The sequence below is a fragment of the Daphnia carinata genome, chromosome 1 (assembly GCF_022539665.2).
Source record: "Daphnia carinata strain CSIRO-1 chromosome 1, CSIRO_AGI_Dcar_HiC_V3, whole genome shotgun sequence".
In the NCBI taxonomy this organism is placed as follows: Eukaryota; Metazoa; Arthropoda; class Branchiopoda; order Diplostraca; family Daphniidae; genus Daphnia; species Daphnia carinata.
Window position 1 is genome coordinate 4,202,767 of NC_081331.1, and position 24,336 is coordinate 4,227,102.

General features: G+C 40.9%; 4 protein-coding genes across 8 annotated transcripts; 1 reads left to right on the plus strand and 3 right to left on the minus strand.

Moving 5' to 3' along the window:
- Nucleotides 1-414: 414 nt before the first annotated feature.
- On the minus strand, nucleotides 415-8,889 carry LOC130691893 (ectopic P granules protein 5 homolog). 3 transcript variants are annotated; one of them, XM_057514923.2, is made up of 14 exons: nucleotides 8,822-8,889; nucleotides 8,639-8,747; nucleotides 5,521-8,577; nucleotides 3,873-5,454; nucleotides 3,580-3,794; nucleotides 3,370-3,501; nucleotides 3,056-3,295; nucleotides 2,713-2,896; nucleotides 2,334-2,635; nucleotides 2,014-2,265; nucleotides 1,762-1,943; nucleotides 1,075-1,701; nucleotides 799-993; nucleotides 415-721 (listed from the first exon to the last, which is right to left on the minus strand). In XM_057514923.2, exons 2-14 carry the CDS (start codon nucleotides 8,699-8,701, stop codon nucleotides 490-492), a joined length of 7,263 nt encoding a protein of 2,420 aa, XP_057370906.1. In that variant the 5' UTR covers nucleotides 8,702-8,747; nucleotides 8,822-8,889; the 3' UTR covers nucleotides 415-489. The 3 variants fall into 3 exon arrangements, with proteins under 3 accessions (XP_057370906.1, XP_057370907.1, XP_057370905.1); XM_057514924.2 differs by lacking the exon at nucleotides 8,822-8,889 and having other exon boundaries at nucleotides 3,873-5,461; nucleotides 5,528-8,577; nucleotides 8,639-8,810; XM_057514922.2 differs by lacking the exon at nucleotides 8,822-8,889 and having other exon boundaries at nucleotides 416-721; nucleotides 8,639-8,810.
- Nucleotides 8,890-9,096: 207 nt separating this feature from the next.
- On the minus strand, nucleotides 9,097-13,235 carry LOC130691894 (DNA repair protein REV1-like). The gene is made up of 10 exons (XM_057514925.2): nucleotides 13,011-13,235; nucleotides 12,302-12,947; nucleotides 11,761-12,236; nucleotides 11,323-11,697; nucleotides 11,169-11,261; nucleotides 10,965-11,093; nucleotides 10,726-10,909; nucleotides 9,655-10,661; nucleotides 9,378-9,598; nucleotides 9,097-9,313 (listed from the first exon to the last, which is right to left on the minus strand). Exons 1-10 carry the CDS (start codon nucleotides 13,062-13,064, stop codon nucleotides 9,193-9,195), a joined length of 3,306 nt encoding a protein of 1,101 aa, XP_057370908.1. The 5' UTR covers nucleotides 13,065-13,235; the 3' UTR covers nucleotides 9,097-9,192.
- Nucleotides 13,236-15,171: 1,936 nt separating this feature from the next.
- LOC130691898 (reticulon-3-like) lies at nucleotides 15,172-21,034 on the minus strand. 3 transcript variants are annotated; one of them, XM_057514933.2, is made up of 7 exons: nucleotides 20,758-21,034; nucleotides 19,825-20,691; nucleotides 19,664-19,699; nucleotides 16,619-16,826; nucleotides 16,344-16,552; nucleotides 16,177-16,282; nucleotides 15,172-16,104 (listed from the first exon to the last, which is right to left on the minus strand). In XM_057514933.2, exons 2-7 carry the CDS (start codon nucleotides 20,612-20,614, stop codon nucleotides 16,059-16,061), a joined length of 1,395 nt encoding a protein of 464 aa, XP_057370916.1. In that variant the 5' UTR covers nucleotides 20,615-20,691; nucleotides 20,758-21,034; the 3' UTR covers nucleotides 15,172-16,058. The 3 variants fall into 3 exon arrangements, with proteins under 3 accessions (XP_057370916.1, XP_057370915.1, XP_057370917.1); XM_057514932.2 differs by having other exon boundaries at nucleotides 20,856-21,033; XM_057514934.2 differs by lacking the exon at nucleotides 19,664-19,699 and having other exon boundaries at nucleotides 20,856-21,032.
- A 339-nt stretch (nucleotides 21,035-21,373) lies between these two features.
- Nucleotides 21,374-24,136, plus strand: LOC130691910 (serine palmitoyltransferase 2-like). The gene is made up of 11 exons (XM_057514950.2): nucleotides 21,374-21,605; nucleotides 21,764-21,955; nucleotides 22,012-22,166; nucleotides 22,241-22,386; nucleotides 22,454-22,672; nucleotides 22,736-22,899; nucleotides 22,962-23,123; nucleotides 23,194-23,320; nucleotides 23,382-23,517; nucleotides 23,603-23,732; nucleotides 23,799-24,136. The coding sequence occupies exons 1-11, from the start codon at nucleotides 21,507-21,509 to the stop codon at nucleotides 23,919-23,921; spliced, it is 1,653 nt and encodes a 550-aa protein (XP_057370933.1). The 5' UTR covers nucleotides 21,374-21,506; the 3' UTR covers nucleotides 23,922-24,136.
- Nucleotides 24,137-24,336: the final 200 nt, after the last annotated feature.

The window sequence follows — 24,336 nt, forward strand, 5'->3', positions numbered from 1 at the left end:
GAAAATTAAGCCCGATAAAATAAGCCCGACTTGTTCGGGCTTATTTTTACATAAGACTTTTTTATAGATATAGCTATAAAAATACATGGCTTTGATTCGAAATTAAACGGCAATCACACATATGTCGTTCTTTTTTTATTGGACCAACTGTTTTTGAAATACATCGAATATTTGGGCTGCATCGCGCTAGCGCTGGTGCATACTGGCGCCCTAGCGTTGTGTGAATATTCTATGTATTTCAAAAGCGATTGCGTGATTTGTTATATTATTTGGACAGGATGACCTATAGCAGGCAACAAACAACGGAACGAAAACTGTCACAAAAACTGAGCTACTACTTCGTTTTCTTGTATTTTTTCCCATAAACCACACGATGAAGAGATTTTTTACAGATAATGTACAATCAACTGTCTATCCAACTACATAAAAAGATGAAAAATTACTTATTGAAAAAACAAAAACGATAACAATAATGAAATGCATACGTTTTTACTTAACAATTAAGCGTGAAAGATAGGAATTGGAGTATAATAAAGGGACCAGATTTTGAAGCAGCTTTATACCATCAGGTTTGACCGATTTCAAGGCTTCCAAGGCACTTTCCACAGCGGGCTTGCAGTCTGCATTATGACGATTCATTCTCCATCTGCTCTCTAGCTGATCCAGAGCTGTTGTAGATTGCTGCAAGTAACACAACATAACGTGAGCCAAACAGCGACCCCTATCAAGAAGTTAAAAAAAAAAGAGGGTACAGTTTCCAGACTACAACTGAATAAGAAAACGAAAAATGTTTAATACTTAGATGACAGTCTGGGTGCTTTACCCAGGCCAATTGTTGATAACCAACTTTTGTTTTCTTCAGTCCAGGAACCGAGCAGTTCACACCATTCTGTGTTCACAGCTGTCTTTTTAGGACTGGGATTTGGCGAGGTAAGATTCCAAAGAGTTAGGAGTCTTTCGTACACAAAACAGAGCTTTGGCTCAATTGCTTCGCTGTATTTTTTTTCATTCAGAAAAAGACAAAATCATTGAGTTGATTTTTAAAAAATGTAAAAAGCTTTCTACCAAAAGTACCTCAATGAAAGTGCCTTGCAGTTCGAGAGCATCTGTTCCAAAAGGTATGGCCCGTCTGCTGGATCGGGTTTCTCTTGGTTGCTAACAAGACAATACCAACTCAAAATGCAGCCTTGTTGCCAGGAAACTGCCGCCAACTCTTTTGAACCTCCGATTGGAAGTAAATCAAAAATAACAGAACGTGTGCCCTCAAATTGTTCCAAGGCAGATTCTAGCACGGCAGCCATTCGTTTTTGGCCATCCTGACCACCACCACCACCATTTACAACGGTAATCACTCGCAGAACATTTTCCACTAAAGCCGCATTGACAGGATAGCAGTTCATCCTCTGACACAGGCAGTTTTGAAGGGTATCAGCGATGGGACTAGAGCTCGATATGGTAACCGTTAGATATTCATGAATGTCATTCCTGTATTCCGCCGAGTGGGTGTTTTTGCATATGAAATCCAGTAAATTTCCAATAGCATTAGAAATAGCTCTAGGGTGTTGCTGAATGAGAGACCGATGTCGAGAGACGGTCAAAGCGATCAGACGGATCCAAGAACGAACGAATATTTGCCGCTTGGGCGAATTGCGAATGTGATCGGTTGACTGCAAATGGTGGCTACTGGCCGCTTGTAACAAACTGCCCACAAAATACCGTATAAAAATAATGTGATTCATTAAAGGAAAAATAAAACAATACCGAAACACCAGAGGATCATTGGAACTGCACGGTGTTTCTTGTCGCTCCAAGTAGGGTTGTAAAATGAAAAGTGGATCACAAGTTGAGATGTACCAATTCAATACTTGATCATAGACACTAACGTCTATGAATTGCCACGGATATGCGCAAGCTTCATCTAGGATACGTTTCATCATGGGATTCTAGCAACAGTTGAAACCGGCAAACGATTAAACAGCAAGCCACGCAAATTGCAATTTAAATACTGCGTACCTGTTGAGCCGTTGGTTCACTAGCCAACCGAACATGTAGGTGCAGTAAGCAGGCTAACAATCTCGAAGATGTTGTCGGCTGTGAGTTACAGTGGGCAATCAGTGTAGATAAGCAGCAACGGACGAAAACATTGACTAGGAAGGAATGCACTTCGGGCAAGAACTGCCCTGCTACACGGACTAATTGCTCCAAATCGTTCAATGACGGAACAAATGATTGCCAGGGTAACGTATCCAGTGCTTGGTGGATTACCTTTCCAGACATACGTTGACATTTTTAGAATTTTACATCATAATTCTACAATATGAAATTGGTAGTACCTTAAGTATGTGCAGTTTGATTGCTGTATGGCAAAATCCTTGCAAATAGAAGGTCAATATGTGAGATAAGATACTCTGCTGAGCAGGAAGCGTCTCGTGAATAAATGTGGTACAGTGGGTAAGAGAAGAAGCCATGAGTGATGCTAAACCACTATCGGCGGCAATCCATGGCAGTAAAACTTTACAGTCAGACAAGGCGTGTTGAATCCAGGCGGCGCAATTGGAGTTCACCTGCTGTTGGGTGTAGGGAAGTATCCAAGGGGAATAAAGGTCCCGAATAGCAGTCCAGAGCTGCCCAACCACTGAAAATAACCAATCAACGTTATAAATGACAATGATAAATTCCGTAAAAACTAGGTATTCGAAACTGTTGCATTACGCAAATCGGAAGCTGTTCCATTGTCATTCTGTAATGTGGTAAAACACAATCCATGGCCGATTGTCAGTAGGAAGCAGGCGATAACATGGATATAAGGCCGATACTTTGGATACAATCCATAAAGACCATGGAGTTGTCGTTCCGTGGAAAAGTGTTGAGACATTAAAATTACTGTTTCCATCATCTGAAAACCACAGAATGATTAGTTTACAAAACTAACTTAACACAAACGAAATTGTAACAACAAAGCGGTCAATACAAGAAGGAAAATTTTAAAACAAAAGTGCAATTAAACGAGTTATTGAAACCCATTAAAAAGTTGACTGTTAAAAACATTAATTACTTTATTAGCAGCCAATAACGTCTGCTGGGTGGTGTATTGCAAAACTTGTTGAAGAAATTCCTCCATGCTTAACTCCGGCTGAAGACGGAGCCATCCCTGACCAAGGGTATTAATCGTATCGCACCAAACTACAGGACTGCAACTTTGGGCCTCGCTAGCTTTTAGCAAATGGTGTAGGAAGTGATTGTATTGCTCCGGGAAATTTTGTGACAGTATTAGTTGTAAATGACGTCGTAGGACCTTTCGTCGTAATTAACATTATAATTAATGCTTCAAAAAATCAATTTAAAAAAATTTAAAGAACTTAGACTGACTTCGTGAACTGCCAGTGCTCTTTCAACTGGCTGCGGACCGTAACTATCCAAGGCAGCAAAGACAATTTCCAACAATTTTAAGCGATCGTGAGGCCAACACTCTGCGCAGTTCAACCACCATCGGACATCGAACTGAAAAATCGAGGTAAAAAAAATAATAAAACAAATGTGATCATTGATCATCTTCTTGCAATCTGTACTACAGGATACCTTGGTAAGAAGGACGAGAACAAGGTCACTATCTTGCTTAGAGAGACCTATGACTAGCCGATACGAGTCCAAAAACGCGTTGACGGAGGCACTGGAAGGATCAGGTGTCGATGGAGTGAAATGCGGTGCCACTAGACCAGCCAAATTAGAATTGCTGCTTAACAATCCTACGAGGTTTCGGCATTGTTCAGGATGTCCGGCAATGCAATGCTGACCTGTAAGCCAGTACACACATTAGAACAGATAAATTTAGGCAAATTCAGTATTATAATTATTTTTGTTTTGTTTTTTACCTAATCGTTCAAGACAAGTAGAAAGCAACTGTTTGGTAGGTAAATAATTGTTACTCTCTTCACCGACAAGCTCAACCAAGATGTAAAAGAGAGCTGCTCCAATTTCTAGCACGTTCGGATCCGAAGAACCTTGGATTTGATCAACACAGTCTTCGATAAGAAGAGCGGCCACACAAAGCCACTGGACATTGGCATCTTGAAAGGCCGAATGTAGCCGAGTTGCTTCTTGTCTATTGGTATCTAACTGTTTACGAACGGAGGTATTGAGTCTCCAAGGCTCGCAACTCAGTTTTATTACAGCGGATCCGCTACAAGCTCCTGACTGTGTTCCATCACACTTGACAGTCATTGTCCGTTCGGACCGGTAGGGGCAATAGAGTTCTGTTAACAGCTCGGAATAGTGACAGTCAAGGGACGTCAATTCAGCCATCCGTCGATTGAATTGATCTGCACAGTCTATTATAACTTGAAGGTGCGGATTTATTTGTAGGCGAAAATCACTGGCATTTCTGAAAGCCGTTAAGAACAGTCTGGAAAACGGAAGCTGCAGTGCCACCTGAGTTAAAAGGATGGGAGTCGGATAGGTTTGCAGTCTTGTATACAACGTGTCTTTTTGAGGATGTAGCGATCCCATTGATTTCTGTTGGACAACTGTTGGCGAAGTAATGTTTCTCTCCTTATTCCATGATTCTCTTAGTTCTTGGCGATCTGCGTGAATGGCGTTCAAGTCGCATAGGTCTATCCATAAATCGGAGCCTTGAAAGAGTTGGAGCAGTCGTGCCGGATGGTAATTTGGTGCTAAAGATGGCAAATAAACATGAGGTTCTAGTAATTTGACATCTTCCACCCAAAGACAGCAACTTTGCAAAAAACCGGAATGCACAAAGTTGTTCTGAAATTTGTTTGCACCTTCTTCCCACTTCAGAACGAGACGTTTCAATAAGGAAGAAAATGTGGACGAATTCGTCATGATCCGTTGACCGATGGCCCAGCTATCAGTGCCAATTTCCGTTGCTTCTGTACGAGCAAAATATAGGCTGAAGAAACGTTGGATGATTACCGGCAAAAGTGGGTGGTCTGAATTCAGTTCCAATGCCATTTGTGCGTAGCGGATCAAACAAAGCTGATGGACACCAATGCACGGAATTTTAAGAAATCCTGTAATGGATTTCAAAGCTTGTTCGATGCTTTTCACTTTTCCCGGTTGCAATTCGATGATAAGATGTTGCCACAATTTCGACTGGCGTTCCATCTCCATTTCTAAGACCATCCATGACAGATACGGCAGCGAAGGGGTGGGTGAAATCAATTCGGTTGCATCCAAATGACCAAGGGCCTCAGATGATCCACTCACCCAATTACCCACGCGTGACACAAGACCTTTGGACGGCCGGTGAACTTTACTTGATTCTTGGAGAATGATGGATAATATTTGACTAAAACTTTGGCTATCAGAAGGATTCGCCCAAGCGATTCGAGCCAATATGTCGAGAAGATAAAGCACACTTTTGTCGACATTCCATTTGGGTAGCCTGCTGAGCAAATTTAGCCAAATCTCAAGTACAGGTGTGGCTCCAGGCAACTTGAACCTGAATCCAATGAAACAATCAACAACTTTACATTAATTCACTTTTGCTGTATCTCTAACTACTAACCCATTCAGCTTCCAAACAGTGTTTTCGATTAAGGACGCCATCATTTTGAGGACTACTCCAGGAAATTGGGGTGCCAACAAGTTTTTTGCCCTCTTGTAGTAAGTCAGATCAGCCTGTATTAGACGTTGGAAGATTTCTAGCAATTTAGGTTGATCGTAGAGTACATCAGGGCATGTGACTATAAGGGGGAACAAATGGTTCAGGAAGGCGACGACTGGCCGATACTGATCGGCGATACTCAAAATGTACAAGAGATCCAAGCCAACCGAACAAAGTTCCGGGACACTATGCCCGGCATTCGTCATGGAGAGCGCTATGAAGCAGCTGAAAGGTGTGGGATGTGGTTGGCGCAAAATCGACAATTGTGGATCATCTTGCAGTTGCCGTACGTTGCGGAACGCCTGTTGTGGATTGTGCAGCATCCATACGAGATGATCAGGAAAGCAGTCAAACGTATGCAGGCGGAGTTTGAGAGCCAAATGCCAGGCCCATTGGACCAAACTCGAAGAATTCCACGAACGTGAAAAGCTGGAAAGAAACTGTACAGAATCAGCCAGAAAGTTTGATGCCAATACTGGAACGGCTGAAGGGACTGGAAGCCTGCCATGAATGGCTACAACTTCTGTCAGCAATAAAGCCGTCTGCTGATGGAAAGATGTTCCCAGGAAAGGACGTTTAGGGTTGTCTTCTAAGGCCCAGTTCAAACGAGTCAGCACTGTGACGGAAAGCTGATGACGGACGGAATCCAGAGCATCATTTAGCAACCAATTTCGTAATAACTGGAAGTCCTTAGTGGTAGGTTTCCACCGATGTAAAGGTAAATCTTTGAACAACGCTAATGAAGCGGTAGGTACCAATTGCTGGACCTCCAACCGTTGCAAGACGAACGAAACAAGTGGCGGAAAACGACTGATGATAGTGACTAACAATTCTGCAGCTGTTTTGAAACAAACTTCTCTGGTGAGTTGATTTAACAACCCGAGTTCGGTTAGTTCCCAGGCGACTAGTTGTAGAAAACAATTATCAGACGAGGTGGAGCCGTCGCTGGCCATTTCTGCCAGAGTCACCAGAAAGACGAACCGGTCTGGTTCAGGGAGTTGAACCAATTTCGTGTTTAGAAGGTTCCAAAAGGCATCGGAGTGGAACGAATCGAGGGTATCAATCTCAATAGGCTCGCCAATAATCTCAGAGTGCCATCGCAACCAGAACTCGAATCTTAGTCTCGGAGTCAGTCCACTTAGCGGAATTCGACTTAGAAGCTGCCACGATCGTTGCTGCCTTGTTCGGATCAATAAGGATATTCCTTCTAGAAATAAATGTTCGTATTCCCTCAATAATCGTTCTCCCATAGACGTCACAAACGCTTTTTGCTCTTGCCAAATGTCTGATAGATTGCAAACAGTATGTAAAATCAGTTGCCCAAATTTTTTTGCAAGATTCTTGTAGCGTTTTCCTTGATAGGTTTTCATTCCGGAGTCGAACATTTTCAGCAGATGGCGGCAAATGGCGAACGCGCGGAGCCATTCGCTAGCTTCAAGTAAACCGGTAGAGACGTCCATTTCATCTTGTTGTCGTAGCCGAAAGGCAAAACGGAAAACATTGGCCAATGGAATTTGATTAAGTAATGACAACAGGTCATCATCTGTCAAGTTCATCACAGACGTTTCATTACCACTGCATTCATCTTCACCCTCTGAATCCAGCCATACCCAATGGCTGTCCTGGTCGGGATCAACCCAGCTTTGAAGAAATTCTTGGCGGCTTCGAACCGGCTGACACAGGATGGACAGTAAGGCTAATACGACATCGACGTGATGAATGTTTGTGCCATGTCGGTCTTCGAACGGATCATAAAAAGGTGCTTGCACGTACGGACTTCCCCATCGAGCCAATCCAGTTGGGCAGCGCACGGCGTGATGAGCAAGGAAAATATAGTCTTCTTTTCTAGCTCGTTTCAATAAAGAAACGGCAACGTAATTTAACCAGGATTTCAGGTGATCGACGAACATTTTATCTTTGACTGGTCGTCGCAGAAAGGCAAAAAGAACCGAAATGGAACCATGTTCACTGTGTTGGCTGCTCTGGCAAATTAACCAATCAACTCGTAGCCTCCATAAATGAGATTCGTAGACACTTAAAACTAACTTTTCTTGAATTTTTTCACGTTGTTGCTGTAACTGCCGTATGAGCTGAAGGGAGGACTTCTCATTGAGATGGGCCACAGGAAAATCGTAGTGCGCCTTGACTCGCTTGCTGTCGGCGCAATCGCCATATTCAGTCATTCTTCTGGTTTCTGATGTCCACAGCTGAGATGTCAAAGCTTCAACATCTCGATTAAATTGCTCAAGTTCTTCTAAATTGCTTTTTAACATAAGGCGAGAGCGCAAAAAGTATGTTAGGCTTTCATATAAGGGATGCGTTTCTAAATTTTTTCGACAGTCAAGAAAACTTTCTACCACAGCCAATTCGCCCAATAATAAACGGTTTTCATAAAAGGAAACCAGCTGCTCTGCAGCAAATGGCTTTAAATTAATGAATTCTTGTTGCTTGGAAACAGCTTGATTGATACTGTTTTCAAATGACTGTGGAAATACAATGTTTGCTGCCTTTTCTTCAATAGGTAGTTCAAAGTTGAATTCCAAGGTACCACCCAACATGCTAGGAGCTGGTGCAGAGGGAATTTCTGGCTTAATTTTTTGTGGTTCAATTGAAAATTCCCTCAATTGTTCACGAATAGAATTTTCACACATGGGAGCTTCTTGCAATTTAGAACCTTCTTGTGACAACACCACTCCATTTTCTTGTTTAGCAAACACAAGTTCAGGTCCATTTTCAGATAACTTCACTTCATCTTCAACTAAGTGGTTTGGGATAGATTTAGCTGTGATGTTTTTATGACTTTCTGTTGTGATTGATGTATCCTGTTGGATTTCATCTTCTATGCTTGGCAAAATGGTTACTTGTTCATTTGTAATGCCACTCTTAGTCACTGAACAGCTTGGCTGGTTTTCAGTATTTACTATTTCTGAGAAGGGCTCAGCATGTTCAACCTGAAGGGCAATGAAGCCAATAAAATGTCAATGATGAAAATGAAATTACTGGAAAACTTACCAATATCTCCTTTATCTTAGGTTTCCCTTTTTTCTTGCTCTTTGGGCGTACTGCTTCAGCCATGGCTTTTGGTTAGCCAATACAGTATATGCCTATAGATTTTGGTCAACTGAAAATGACGCACAATAAAAAATTGAACAATAATCTTCACCTTATCTCTCGAACCAGATTCCAGGACGGGACTTCTGTTTTGATACTACGGGTGTTTCTTGAGGCACGATAGAAGCCCATACTCACCGATCATCCATACTAGATTAGCAGGCTTTCACTTCAAGATTCCAGTTCCAGACAATCCGGAGTTCCAGTTCCAGGATAGCACCCCTGCAGTAGTAGGCAGAGGCCGGGAATCAAGGGCTGCCGACCACAATCTCCATAGGCGGTATTTACGGGCCACATAATGAAAGCTACGGCACTATGACTGAACATAAGAAAACGTTAATTAAAGAAAATGCGCATAATTTTTTGTTTTCTCGCAGTTTTATTTAAATCAACGAAATTTCTGCTATAACCTACGCCGTGTACGTTTTCAACCAAAAAATAAAACGTCGTACCAATCATAAAAACGATGGGGGGAGTTTCAGTGGCGCGTTATAATACTGAATCACGTACAGCTGAGTGGTATTGATTATTTCATCTATTGCATGTTTCCATGAATCACTTTGCCCAATGGACTTCCTAAATATAAGCGATTCGTTTAAAATACATGTAGTGATGGAGCATTTAAAAACCACAAGCATACCTTTTTAAGAAAAGAATAATGGGTTCAATCTTGTGCAATTCTTTATTATTTACCAAACTTGCAAAGAACTTCGAGACGGCCTCGCAATCCTCATTTTCAGGGCTATCACTTGACGAGAACCATTCCAGCAACAGCTGCCGAATTTCCGGCAACGTAGAAGCGCCACTCAAAGTTAATTCTTCTTTTGGTGCATCAAGAGGTGTTGCATCTATTACTACCTTCTGGGTAAGCTATAAATAATTAATCTTTACGGATGCAAAATAAAAAACGTTATCACCTCCTGAGCTACTGCAACCGGAATTGGAATGGTAGATTGAACTTTTGCTTTCGGTATTTCTTGGAATTTGGTCTTTCGTTTGGTTTCAGCTTTTGACTTCCCGTTTACAATTTTTCCAGCAGCTTTAACAGGAGATCGTTGAGGCTTGAATATACTTTTCCAGCCCTTGATTGGGGAAGTTGTTTCCAATTTGCGTTGCTGGATGTCTCTTTCTATTTCAATTCTGATGTCGTCTGGCAATGCCGACCAGTAACTGGCGTCGATGTCCGTGATCTCTTCGATTCCATCGTACGATACAGGCTTTTCTGACAGTGAAGTACCAGAAGATTTCACTGATTCTTTGGTTACAGAAGAGCCAAGGGCTGTTTCGGTTTTCGACGTTCCGGCTACAGGTTTTGCGAAGTTTTTTGTGGGACTTTTCGCAACGCTTAAAGTAACTCCTTTTCGTCGATATTCTTGAATAATGTCATTTTTCAAATCATCGGGAAGTTCGTTAAAGACGGTAGAATCTATCTGAGAAGCAGCAAAGGAAGTAGCATTTCCCGCTTCAGCTTTCGATGGTCCTGCTACAGGTGCTGGAGAGTTTTTCGTAGGACTTTTCACTCCGCTTAATGCAATTCCCTGTTTTTGATATTCTTGAATAATGTCGGCTTTCAAATCATTCGGAAGTTGGTCAAGAACATTAGGATCAATCTGAGAAAATGAAGGAAGCTCGAAGCGCGCGTTGTCATTTGCACTTTTTCCACCTTCTTGTTTTCTATCTGATTCCGTTTTCTCATTGTCAGGTTCCTCTGCATAGGGGTTTGGTGTTATAAAATTTTCTGAGAGAACTGTTTTTACAATGTCTTCTGGCGGAACGGTTGTTATAGGATTTTCCGATGGAACTACTTTGGAACGTGCAACAAAGGATAATAAGGAATTCTGTTTCGGTTGTTTGCCTTTTGATACATTATCAGCTACAAGTTTGCTAAACTGTATACCCATTCCGCGTAACTCACGGCAATCAACTGTAAGATGACAACTGGGTTTAGTTATGGTATGGGTAATATTTATAATTAGAAAAAAAGGCACCTTTGAGTTGCTTTAGAAGAATTTGAACCTCCTTTTCTATGATCTTGGTTTCGCGAGTGGCTGTAACCAACGTTGTTGATCGCGAAATGCTATCGCACACTCCATGGCCCATAAATTTAGCCGTCTCGACTGGAGCATCCTTTGCGCGAATTTTAAGTTTTAACGTCAAGAGTCGTCCTCTGACCTGAGGGAACATTTGTTATTGAAATAATTCAAAATACAGAATACTAGATACTTGCGTGAATTTCTTCCATTCTTTTGGAAACTTCAGACGATAGCTCTTGAACGAATTTGTGCATTTCCTGGTCATTTGCAAAACGCATCCCATAGTTTATATCTGCAGAAATGGATTTTCGGATGTGCTCTGTCTATGAAGTTTATTTTTTGATTACAATGATTTCAAATGAACCAAAACAGAAAAAGGTAGCAAAAGAACAAATTACCTTTAGGCTGCGCTTATCTTCTCCTCGGCACATAAAATACAAGGTTTGCCCTTGCTTTTGGCCGAATTCTTGTTGAAGCTTTCCCAAGGTAACCTGGAATTGAAGAAAAACCATGATAATATTGGAATTTTCACATTTCTGTGTCAATATCCACCTGCTGCATCTCAAGACAGGTATTGACGCCCAAGGCATGAAACCGATGGGCCATAGATCTTCCGACACCCGGTAAGTCTTCAATCTTGTGACTTTTCATAAATTCAACCATTTCTTCTTTCTGAATATAAAATAGTCCATTTGGCTTCGCTTTTTTTGTTGCGAGTCTAGCCATAAGCATATTAGGGCCCATTCCGACAGAGGCGTTACACCGAGTTTTGCTGAAGATAACTTCTTTCAGGTGCGTTGCAAAGTCTGCTGGTGAAAGTCCACTTTGTCGCAAAACTGTCGTGATGTCGGCATACAACTCATCACAACTGACGGCTTCAATGTCCAAGGTGTAGGAAGACACAGTATTGTACAGTAATGTGGACACCTGTCAATGCGGAAGAATTGGTTGAATTGGCTAAAAGATGAATTCTCTATGATATCACCATACTTCTTTATATCCTTCAAAATCATAAGGAATCGCGACGAGAGATGGGCATAACTTCAAGGCTGCTCCCATGAACATTCCGTTATAAATGCCAGCCGCGCGAGCTTCGTAGCTACATGAAGCGATTTCAGACATGGAGCATGATTCGTCCAAGTCCTGAAGTCGAGGAAATACATCCGTAAGACCAGCTTCCGTTTCGTCTGTATTTTTATTCTCGGAGAATTTAGATTTCTTAATCCAGTGTTCCTTATAGCACTCGAATTCATATTCCCGATTACTGCCTTCGCGTCTTGGAAGTGGCTTGGAATCAGCTTTTGCATGGGTCACGACGACTGGTTTGCCCACCAGGGACGGATGGTTCCGCAGCCCAACCGAAACAAAGAAGCAATCCATATCAATATGCATGAACACAGTCTCTTCGTTTTTATGGCTCCCTTGATACCCAGATGTCTTTTTCCAATTTTCGATGTTTTCTATTCCTTCATTCAGAAATTCCATAATAGAACGAAACAGTCCCTTTAAAATAAGGATGGACAAACTGTACCTGGGAAAACTCCATTATTTTTTTCACGTAACTCTGTGACATGCCGTTTGAACAAAGCTCCCATGGTAGAAATGTGATGGAGTCTTGACCGTTTGTAAAATTCAGACAAAAAATCGTCTTCTCCCGCGCGTTTCATTTCTCTTGATTGCCTACTATCACCAGTTGGTGTATCTTTTTCAGGTGAATCTGTAACCACTGTCCTTTCACTTCTATTTTGACAGTGGGTGACACCTTCTTTCTTCGCCATTGAAACAATGCCCAGCTTTTGTTGTCCTTTATCTAATGTTAGTCCAGTATAGAGCAGGTATGGTTTCAAATCTAATAATGAGTTTGCTTTCACAGAATCAAGAATCCATTCAGGCTTAACAAATTTTTCATCCCCTTTAAGTTTCTTGATTTTAGCATCACATAAGTTGGAGGCAATTATGTGGGTGGTAGTTCGGGAATTATAATAATGATGATAAATACCCCCATGTGCTAACATTATGCGTTTCAGTTCTTCAGCAGTTGGATTGGTATAACCATTTACAAAAATGGCAACATTCAAAAATATGTTGCTTAATTTTTCATCTTCATTCTCTTCATTAAACTTCTCATTCAAATATTGATTTTCCAGTTTTGATATTTTGGCTGCCATATAGCCTCCCTGCAATAGGAAGTAAAAGTACTAATACTAAAGTTATACTTTTGAATATAATTGCCTTCTCACCCTGTCTGCAAATCCATTATCATCCCCTAATTTTCTTTTTCCTCTTCCAGCCATTGCTGGAAAAACGTAATCTTAAACCAAAGAACTATGAATTACGTTGAAAACACTGTTTATTAAGGTACATAGCTTTCGCCAAATCTGACTTAATATTTGAACTCAAAGTTCAATAAAAGACGTAATTATTTTACATTTCACGTGGTTTTGGCGGTCACGTCCACGAGACGTCTGTTTATTTTATTCGTTTTTTCAAAAATGTCTACTAGGGGGCCAGTAAAGAAAACATTGCCGAGTTTGCTAATTAAATCCATTATCGCCAAAATCTGCCAAAATTACAAATACAGAAAACTATTTATTCTGTTCAACCTTAAAAATATCTAGATATTGCCATGAAATAGTGGATAATAAAAGTATGGTTTGCTGGTATATTAGAAAAAATGTTAAATCTATTATTTAGAGTCACTGCTCACTGGGTCATTAAGTCTTCAATTTTTTATGAGCATGGAGAGTTGTAAACTTTCGGGCATTTGGTTCGTCGTGACTGTTACCTGATCTGAGTAGAAAACCTTATTCTAGCGATATAAATTATTGTTAAGAATAGACAATTATTGCAAAAATCATTTGCACCCTTTTTCTTTTCTATTCACGTCATATAAAATGGTCTAGGGTAAGGAAAAATAATTCAATTGTTTTCGAAATTGTCGTAATTCACACTGTGAGGCGGAGAGGCATCATGCGGCCTTGTGGAGTAGAATCCTTAGGAAGACCGAAAAATTGCGAGGACTAGACGGAGGACTAATTTTGGTATAAAATTGTTGTAAACAATACCTTTCGTCCAACAGGATGGAACTCGAAATCTTTCGACGGGGCTTCTCCAGTCAGTCTTGTCCCAACTGCCTAATGAAAAGCGATTGTCAATCATAGCCACTGTGTAAATCTTCTGCGATAAGATTGTACTTCATCGTAAGGTATAAGCTGTTTCTGGAAGCAAACGTACACTTTACCCAGAAATCGTTGTTTTATCAGAGGAAAGCTTTTGGGATTGTTTCGACATTCCATATCGCTGTACGGCCTGCAGATAAATCACAAAAGGAAATCCCAACAACATACCCACAAAAGGCGGAAAAGAAAAAGGTCGTTGCTTGGTTTGCATCGCGTTACACAACGAGAAAAATACGTAAAAATATTGCAAAAGTACATCCATGTCGACATGTTTGGAACACGTCATTCGACGAAGTGTGGTTTAAAAACAGAAAAAAGGCGTCATTGTGGGGACATTATGTTACGATATGTTAAAAAATGATTTCAAGTTCTGCTATCTTGCTAGACTTCACCTCACACATGGACGAGTTCCATTTCACATTGAAAATATGAGCTGTTCTCACTGAAATGAGTTAAACAGATTACGTTGTGATTGCCCGGGGAATTCCCAAAGAAACAATCGAGTATACACTGTTACCCAACTCTAACGACACACTTCATTCGAAGTACTGTACAACGTTGACTGGGAAACAAGTTTTGTTGTCTAGAAACAAAAAATGGGTGGCCTACAATTCTATTCTACTTTTCAAAATTGAATCTGGATCGCCGAAACGAAATGACAGTTGATCTTTCATTGAAATGGAACCCAACGAGTCCGGTCTGAGTTCATGCTGTACAAAAGCTTTCCACCTTGTTGACAGTCTAGTGAATGGCATCACAGTGCCTGATTTTTCTTGTACACATAATCGAATAAAACAAGTTCAGCATGGTCCAACTGGATTAAAAGTTTTCTTTCTCGCTGGCTATTGTCCTACAGCACCATGCAGATATTACAGCGTTATGTTTTTTTCTGAAGAAAATCATTTGCATTGAACTATGGTTGGAATGAAAGAGCGAAACCGAAAGGTCTGACTTTAAATGGGTCGAACTTAATATAGATCCGAAGACTAGACCAGGTGAACAACGCAAAGAATTGCAATGCTATTTTCTTGTTCTAAAATTAACTGAAGTACCTCGTCGTTTCACAGTCTCAAGACCTTTTAAAAACTAACCGAGTAATTTTTTTTTTAAAGCCTCAATGGCTATTTTTGAAAAATTTCTTAAAATGGAATGCAAAGGAGTTTGAATTATGATGGATATTGCCACGGAGCTAAATGGCGAACCAGTCATGTCAAAATGACAATTCACGGTTGAACGTTGAATATTTATTTTCCAAAGTGTGACGGGAAAAGGTGGGAACAGCAGACAAGGAGCAGTACTATATATTATTAGTATTAGAAGAGAGAGGCTTTTTCCTTCAGCTTTTAAAAATAAAAAATATAACAATAAATCTTATCTGAATATGGGTAGAGAATCGACAAAAGGGAACTCATGAGTGCCACCAAAGCAGGATGAGAAGCGCGTATAACTTTCTGGCTGAAATTCTGTATCGAGTAAGAGACTGACGACATGCCGGGACAGCGAAACACTACAACAGCTCTTCTCACACTGAGATTCGAGAGATTGACAAAATTAGCGTGTCAACAAACCACACACTGGTTTACAAGACAATAAAATGATGTTTTGAAGACTTGTTGAGAGAATCGGTTTCAAGACAACACAAAAAGAAGTTATAAGAGGAGATTATAGGTGAGCAAACTCAAATTCTAGCCAAGGGCATTTCGCTAGTTCAGTATCTTTCTTTTAGCCCTTGAAATCCCAACATATAGTCTTTTACAAACATTTGACGGCTTCCGAATTTCAAAATCCCTAGGTGATGGATAAGAAAGAAATTTGCTATGGAGCACACAACAAGTGCGATCGCCCGATGTAAATGATGGTTATGGTTGTTCATCTACAGGCCAAGGTATATTATAGGGGAAAGGAAGAAAGGAAAATGTATGACCAGTTATTTCTCTTCTCGCAAATAAGGTCTAAAGAGAGAAAGCAGCCACAACCAAATTTAGAGAAAAGAGAAAATAACTAGTAAAGGTTTCTTCTCATCAAGTCTACCGAGTCCCGACTGACCACAAGCACACCGAGGCCGAGGCATTAAAAAAAACACAAGCCTCGCTATTCTAAGTTTCCAATTTATTGGCTTTTAACCTTCTTGCCGATGGGCAACACGGCCTGAACCCTTTAAAAAATAATAACAAAAATTATAAGATAGCGTTCTTAACAACAAAGACACTTCGCGAATTGAACTCACTTGTCAACAATTTCGTTGATTTTGCCTTTCACGAGATCAACATTCTGATCGATTTTTTCCTGGTGTGTTTCGTACACCTTGGGGAACGTAAAAAGACCAATCACACCTGGATTTCAAACGGCTATGTTAATAGGCTGATGAACTGCGAGACAAAAGGACTAGTTTACCCAAGATGACCAATGTCAGACCATTGAACATGGAACCAACATAGGTGAGAGCCCACAAGACGAGTGCGAACTTGACAGAATCCACCAAATCTTCAACTAGGAACAATCGGCGCAGTTCGACTAAAGTAGCATTCAATTTTGCTGCAGTCAAATCAGCTACTTCATGCACCTTTTCCGTTGTAACAGTAACATCTTGTTCCAAATATTCCCTGTAAATACAAGAAAGCACCATCAGTTTCTCAATCAGACTTTCATTAATTTACGGTTAAACTTACTTGAATGGGTGTCCGTCTTGAGTCTTTTGAACGGCTTGCAGCACATTCTTGTAGAGACGGAAAGAGAGGGTGCCAGTCAAGACAGCCAAAGCAGAATAGGAAATGACGGATACGACCGAGACCACCGACAGCGAAAGGAGGATGGCGAGCACAGCACCAAGAACAATGCCGCTTTTACGCGGGTCGCGCCAGTACACCAAGTCCACAACTGCGGTAAAAAAATGTGGCGTAAGCCAATTCGATTAGTAATCGACCAATACTGAACGGAATCGATTAATAGAGCTTGCCACGTAGACGCATACTATCACCATAAATGCGATGCTAAGTGCTAATGAGTTAAATTTAAACAAAAAAAGGTTGAACCACAGATACATACAAAAAACGAGGACAGTAAAGAGACGTTATACTTGATAAAAAGCCATAGCGATTCTTACCAGGACCCTGAGATTCGTAAACTTCCTCAGTTGTATTAATTTCACGATTACGACGACCCATTTTTTTAGACAAAAAATTTAAAACCCCGCAAGGATGACTGAAGACGAAAAAGTAGGGAGAAAAGAGATGAGCAAATGAGGTCAATCGGCACAAGGCCTGAGCACCTGCACTACCAGCTGTTACACAACACAAAGGAAACACAGTAGGAAATAGAAGACACAAAGAGCGATGGTTTTACTAGCTGATTGGCAATAGCACCGGTCGCAATTCGGTCTTTGAACAGCGAAACGAATCAGTGAATTCGAAATACGGATATCAGTTTCCAGAACTGCCGAAAAATGAAGCGACGAAAACCACGGGCTTGTAACAAGCCACGTTGACAGCAGCTTCCTTCAACAGACTGAACTACCGCTCAGGTACAAAAGGGAAGGAGAGGAAGAATTGACTTGGTTAAATAGCAGTAAAGAGAAACTTTGAAGCCTAGAGCTATGTTCGTTCGTCTGAAGACAGGTGGCGTTGAACCTAACCTGCCAACAAGCCTTAATGCACGTGAATAAAACCTGGTGGAAAAAAAATGAAAGATACAAAACAAAAAAAAAAATCGATGGCATTAACTTCACTAACGAAGTGGATTGGCTAAGACAGACGAATTGGGCACAGTACAGGTTTCCGACGACGAGAGGGGAGATCGATTCGGAAAGTGAAACGACTAAAACATAATTCAATTTAAATATCTGAAATCCAACAACTGTATCTACCCTGACCAACCAGAACGCTGATCAACGTTGGAATAAGAGAAAGTCATGAACTATCGACGACAACGACGAATGGCTTTCGCCATAAATTATGCTTTACTGGCGCTATATGATCTGGCTCGGCAACAGCAAGATCAAGGACATACAGTCAAGATCAAACACAAGAGCAATGACACATGCCGGTACTTTCAATTCAATCCAAAGAAAAGAAAGGATCAGCATTTTTCTAGAGCAACATCAGCTGTTTGATATCCCTAAAGAATTATCTAGACAGGCGAGTTAATTCGATTAAGATGTATGACAATGAAACGAGAAAAATAGTATAGTTGCATAAAGTCAACTTCTTTTTGCTTTTTTTTTGTTTGAATCAATCACGGTGCTAGAGCAGGGCAACAGAAATAGCTCGAGCTTGAGTCCTATGTGTAGAGCTGGTGCATTATTGGCTCATATGACGTCGCTCCTGCGATCCAACAAGTAAAGAAGAATTTTACCTCCCACCCATTCTATTTCCGACCTCCATCAAACTGGGTACTCAAGTAGCTATCTGAATAAATTAAAACAAGTCAAATATTAGATAAAAGAAACGACAGTAGCTCTCCCGGAAGCAGGGTTATACTGATTATTTATCAAGGTTAAAGAAAAAGTCCAAATGTGTGGAATCAGGAATCGACTTTCGCAGGCATCGACACAAACACGTAACCACTATTCGGTACGATAAAGGGTAATTCGAGAAACACTCACCCTGTTCGTTGGAAAACAGAGCCATTTTGTTGAAACCCACACTCTGTACAGCACTCATAACACTGTGACACGGAAGAGGAGATTAGACAACAAGAATCAACCAGTTATTTTAAAAAATGCTTTCGTAGCCTCACAAGAGATCAAATATGATGACCGGACACGACTGGGTGTCTCCGTCTTCCAAACGATCCTGCTCGAATCCCGAACTCGAATCAACGAGAGTACAGCAGGAACAATAATACTCGCTAGGTATATGTTTCAACGGCTGCTTTTGGCGCTAGCATCGAGCCTCCGCATCACGACTCTTTTGGCGCTAGTGTCGCACGTCGATAAAGCCCGAATGCGGTGCGCGCGGGAAAAAAAACGCTCAGTCAGGGACGGAATAGGATTGGACAGGACAAGGCAGGAAGACACAAAAGAAAAGAGGAAGAGACATGCAAAAAGAATAACACGCCCTCTTTCATTCGTTTTTTCATACTACTCATTGCTCACGCACTGATGACACCGGGCGGGGTTCGATTTCACTAGGAGCGCGGTTTTTCCTACCCCCAATATTTCGCGAGCGAATAACTTTTCTAAATAGAGCAGTTATTACTACACCTGATCTCTCTTTTGCGGAGGAAGCGGACACTGGTTATGGCAGTAGGCAAGTAGTTCTTGCACCACAAAAATTCAGCAGAAATAGAAACTACTTTCCAACCTCTTGTACGCACAGGTGGTGAGAAAGTACAGCCAGGTTGTTCATCTCTATTCGCCCACCATTTCGCAATAGAAAACCATTGCAACAAAAAAAAAAAACGGGAAAAGAAAGATGTTTTGCAATACACCCTATGTGATATGGCCCAACTGCTGAGAAAGATATAGACTGTGTAGGATTCCGTTAATCATTCACCCCCGCAATAACTTTTACAGCCCTTACTTCTCGTCTAACAGTGATCAGAAAGGAGGAGTGGGAAAGCGGAAAGACGTTTTCCAATATTTGAATGGAACACATATACAAAATTAAGTTCTTGGCATACAACTTGCAAGTGCCCTGTCTTTGTGCTTCGTCTTATCAATTGTTAATAAACATCAATAGCTAGCATTAAAGTGGATGAAAACTCGTGTGGCTTACCATAAGTATTAAGGCGTGAGAGATCAAACCATCGACCTGTGGGAAGTCCAAAAGCCATGCAGCGTGCGTGATAATTTGAATAAAGAGAGATGGCGAGTGTGTTAAAAGCATTTTGTTTTCCTGTTGGCACTCCTAGAAAAATAAATGAATGGGGCACTTACCGAGAAAGCTACGCCCTTCTGACTTCATGCTTTTGACGGAACGCGTTTTGAGGGGCTCGGCTCCGGTTGGAGTAGGTTCGGCCGAAGAATCACGGTCGACCAAAGATGCTGATTCGGTGTGATGAGACTTAGATTCTGGTTGACTAGTGGATGAAGTAGAAACCAACTTTTCCTCAGTAGGGACTGATTCGGGTGACTTATTAGAAATCTTCTCCTGCTTGGGTTCCTCAATAGGGGCTACCGACGACGAGGTCTGACTTTGAGACGGTGTGGGAATTTCTTCCTGTTTAGAAGGAACTGCTTCGGGCGAAGCTTCCTGTGGTTTCCGGTGACTGACTTCTTGCTCTGGTTCTACAACTTCTTCTTCAACATCTTCATGAGAATATTCTTCTTGTTTAACATCAGGATGAAACTTTTCTGCTTCATGAATTGCTTCATCTTGGAAATGTGCTGGAGAAAACTTCATTGTTGATTCAGACTCACTTTTCTGATTCTCAGACGGAATTTCTGGAAGTTTCTTTTCAAAGTTAAAATCTTCTTCCTTATCTTCAGGCAAAGTTTCATCTTGTTTCAGGCTGAAGTCTTCATGTGGAATGTTTCCATTTTGTGCACCAGACTGCTCAGCTTGATCAAGTCGGCTTGGAATGTGAGCTTCGTGGTCATCATGGTCTGAATCTGGATTTGTTTCTTCTTTAGTGTGGCTCTTATTTTTTACATCTTCTTCGTGCCGGCTTTGTTCATTTTCAGCTTGGAATTTATCAGAAGGATTGCTAGTTTCATATTGATCCATATTGGCTACCTGTTTTTGTTCTTGTTGCCTATTTAAAAGGACGGAATTTCACGACGTGGCCGTAATATCTTTAAAATCTGTGAAACAGAAGGGAAAAATTAATTATTATAGTTTGGAAATAAAAAGGATGACGATTGGATTACGTCTTCACTTGGAAGGTACCACAATTCAACTGAAGAGAAGGTAGCTTACATGCCGAACGTAAGTAAAAAAAATTCGAAAAATAAAATAGAAAGCTCACTATTTGGTTAAGACGAAAGCCTGTCTGTGTTTCGGGAAACGTCAAACCGGCGTGACCGAAAAGAAGTGTGTGCGTTATGGTAGGTATAACTGCGTTTGCTGCTGAGGGATACTCAGGGAGGGACTCGACTCGACTGTTCGTAAGGCAAAAACGAAGAGCAGAGGAAAGTTTAAAAAAGAACTACTAAACAGCAGACCATTGACGGAACGTCATGAGATCGATAATATTAAGCCCAGCCCCTTTTGCCTTTTGGTTACGAAACCACAATGTTATATCAACTGAAACAATATTTATCTTTGTTTGACTATTGTTATACGTATATCTAAGATGAACAGAATTTTTTTTACTAAAACCCAGACGGGAACAAAATGGGTGAGTCATTATTTATTGGGTCGGATACTCGGCTTTGGACGTGACGCAGGCGCAGTGCATATCAGCCATTTCGTTGCCTAATAGGCCCTAGCCGGCTATCCTCTTTTCTTCAAAAGTTTCACGTAACTCGTAAGGTGGAGTCGTCATCGCTGGGCCGTCTCACACAGCAGACAGTGTAGTTGGTGGGGATAGGGCGTTGTACTTTTTTTAATTTTTTTTTTTGAAATTTCCTTCCTCCAATTAGTGTTTATATTTGGTGAAGTTTATTAATATTCCATAATGGCGATTACCAGTACATGCAATTGCAAACTGGCACCCGGACAAAATGGAAAATCGAAGCATGCCTATTGCCCAACCGAGAATCATTTTACTGATAAGGTAATGACGTATTTCTTTACCATTGCTTGGAGTACAGGTGTCCTGGTTTTGTAGACGGAGACAAGTTCCATTCGATTGTTCTGGATCGTGCCAGATTCGATAATATTTTTGTCTCTACTATTAATGGTTCTGTAATTTTATTGTTTTCTTTTATGCAGCAATCATTCCAAGAAGGCTATGAAGGAATTGGGAAACCAAGAAACAGAAATGGCATTGAATCTTTTGAAGAGGTTCCTATGTCAGTTGCTTTACTGACTTACATGGGATGGGGGATTATTATTCTTATTGGATATGTCAAAGAATTTCTACTTAGTTTTGTGCCTAGTCAAAATCCTGAAAAGAATCGTGAGGTATAACCATTGGCACATAGCTGTTTCAAAAGCTTGTGTAACACTTTGTTTATCAGGGCTTTGCTCCCCTATATTCAAGTTTTGAATCTTTTTACACACGCAATGTCTATCGCCCCATTCGTGATTGCTGGAACAGGCCCATTTGTTCTGTACCAGGGGCAGAGCTTGTTCTTAAAGATCGTGTTACCCATGATAATGGCTGGACGTTCAGGTAAGCATCTCATGACGTGCTGTAAAAATCCCGAAATATTCACGCATATTCCACTTTGTGATAAAATGTTACAGCTTCACAAACACATTCACCAAATGTCTTAATATGGGGTCTTACAATTATCTGGGATTCGCTGAATGTGAAGGCCCTTGTGCAACTGCTGCCCAAAAAACTACCTACAGTTTAGGTTTGGGAGTTTGCAGTCCAAGACAGGAGCTCGGTATTATTTCCACAAAACCGATTGGGTATACAGATTAGCTATATATTCATGCTTATCCTCTTTACAGGAACCATGGCCATTCATAAAGAATTGGAAACGTTAGTAGCAAGATTCGTGGGAGCTGAGGACGCTATAACTTTTGGAATGGGTTTTGCCACCAATGCCCTGAATCTACCAAGTCTAGTTTCCAAAGGTTGCCTTGTTATCAGTGATGAAAACAACCACGCTTCACTCATTCTTGGCCTTCGATTATCTGGAGCCACTATTCGTGTTTTTAAACACAACAGTAAGTTAAAGAAATTTTTTAAAAATAGTTAGAATGGCTAATTTATTCTTTATAAACTCTTAGATATGAAGAGTTTAGAGGCAAAGCTCCGCGAAGCAGTTGTTCAAGGACAACCGCGCACTTACCGGCCATGGCGTAAAATTTTGATTGTTGTCGAAGGCGTTTATTCAATGGAAGGTTCTATCGTTAATCTCCCAGAGATAATTGCTTTGAAGAAAAAGTATAAGGTAGGCTTTGAGCTATTGAATATGGTAGCGGGTATATAAATGAGCTTGGCTTTCGGTTACAGGCTTATCTATACTTGGATGAGGCTCATAGCATTGGGGCGCTTGGACCACGAGGGCGTGGCGCAGTAGATTACTTTGGGTGTGATCCAAAAGACGTCGATGTATTGATGGGCACGTTCACTAAAAGTTTTGGATCCGCTGGGGGTTACATTGCTGGATCGAAGGTAAGATGCAAAAAAAACAAACATGGGATTTCACAGCTTGCCATTAAAATAACTGATTTACTGCACGCAGAAACTGATTAATCATCTTAGAATTAACAGCCACGCAAATTGCTATGCTACGGCAATGTCACCGCCTGTCGCACAACAAATTATCTCATCAATGCGCATTATTATGGGGGAAGACGGGACCGACGAAGGCAAGCATTTCTTAAAGATTTTCTCCTTCCGTTATGTAACGGTACTATTTGCAATTTGTAGGACAACGCCGGTTGGTACAGTTGTCCCGCAATAGTCGTTATTTCCGGCAAAAGCTACGCCAACTTGGTTTAATTGTATATGGTAACGATGACTCGCCTGTCGTCCCAGTGTTACTTTTCATGCCAGCTAAAATTGCGTAAGTTTGTTATTTTTTTATTTTTTATATTTCTAATGTAAAATCTTTTGGTTGCATTGGCTTATCTCTTAATTGTTCGCCAAAGTGCCACATCCCGAGAACTTATCAAGCGCGGCGTTGCCTCTGTTAGCGTTGGGTTTCCTGCCACTAGGATCACCGAGAGCCGTTCCCGGTTCTGTATCTCTGCCTCACATACTAAAGAAATGCTAGACAAGGTACATATACCCTCAGATTTTCAGTGTATGATGAATTGTTTTCAATCAAGTGGTCCGATTTAACAGGCTATTGAAGCTATGGACGAAGTCGCAGATCTATTACGCCTTAAGTATTCCCGCTTACCACGCCCCATCGGACCTGTAATTTACGGCGAAGATAAAAAACCTCAACAGGACCAAGTCGATTAAGTTGGAACAAAATTGTTAAAACTGAAGCAAAAAAAAATCATCCCTGCCGTCAGGAAGAGAAATCTTTCAAGTCCGTTTATTGTATTTTTCAGTCTTTTTATATGTAAATTTATTAAAATAGCCTATTGTTGATGTCAGTCTTCTACGTGGATGACCTTTCGATCAACGAAAACCATTGCAACTCAATCAAATACAGAACACAATCCAAGTAGTAACTATTGTCCTCGGCAAGGCACACAGTAAAGTTGCAATACTGTGTGCGCGAGGTCAAATTAATTTTTGTTGCATTACTTCTGTTGAATAATGTATCTCTGCGTCTTATCTCTGCCCCTTTGCTGCCTTGTTGTTGCCCCCATGGTTCGTTGACAAAAATAATTCACTACCAACCAATAAGCAAGAAGACTTGTGTGAACTA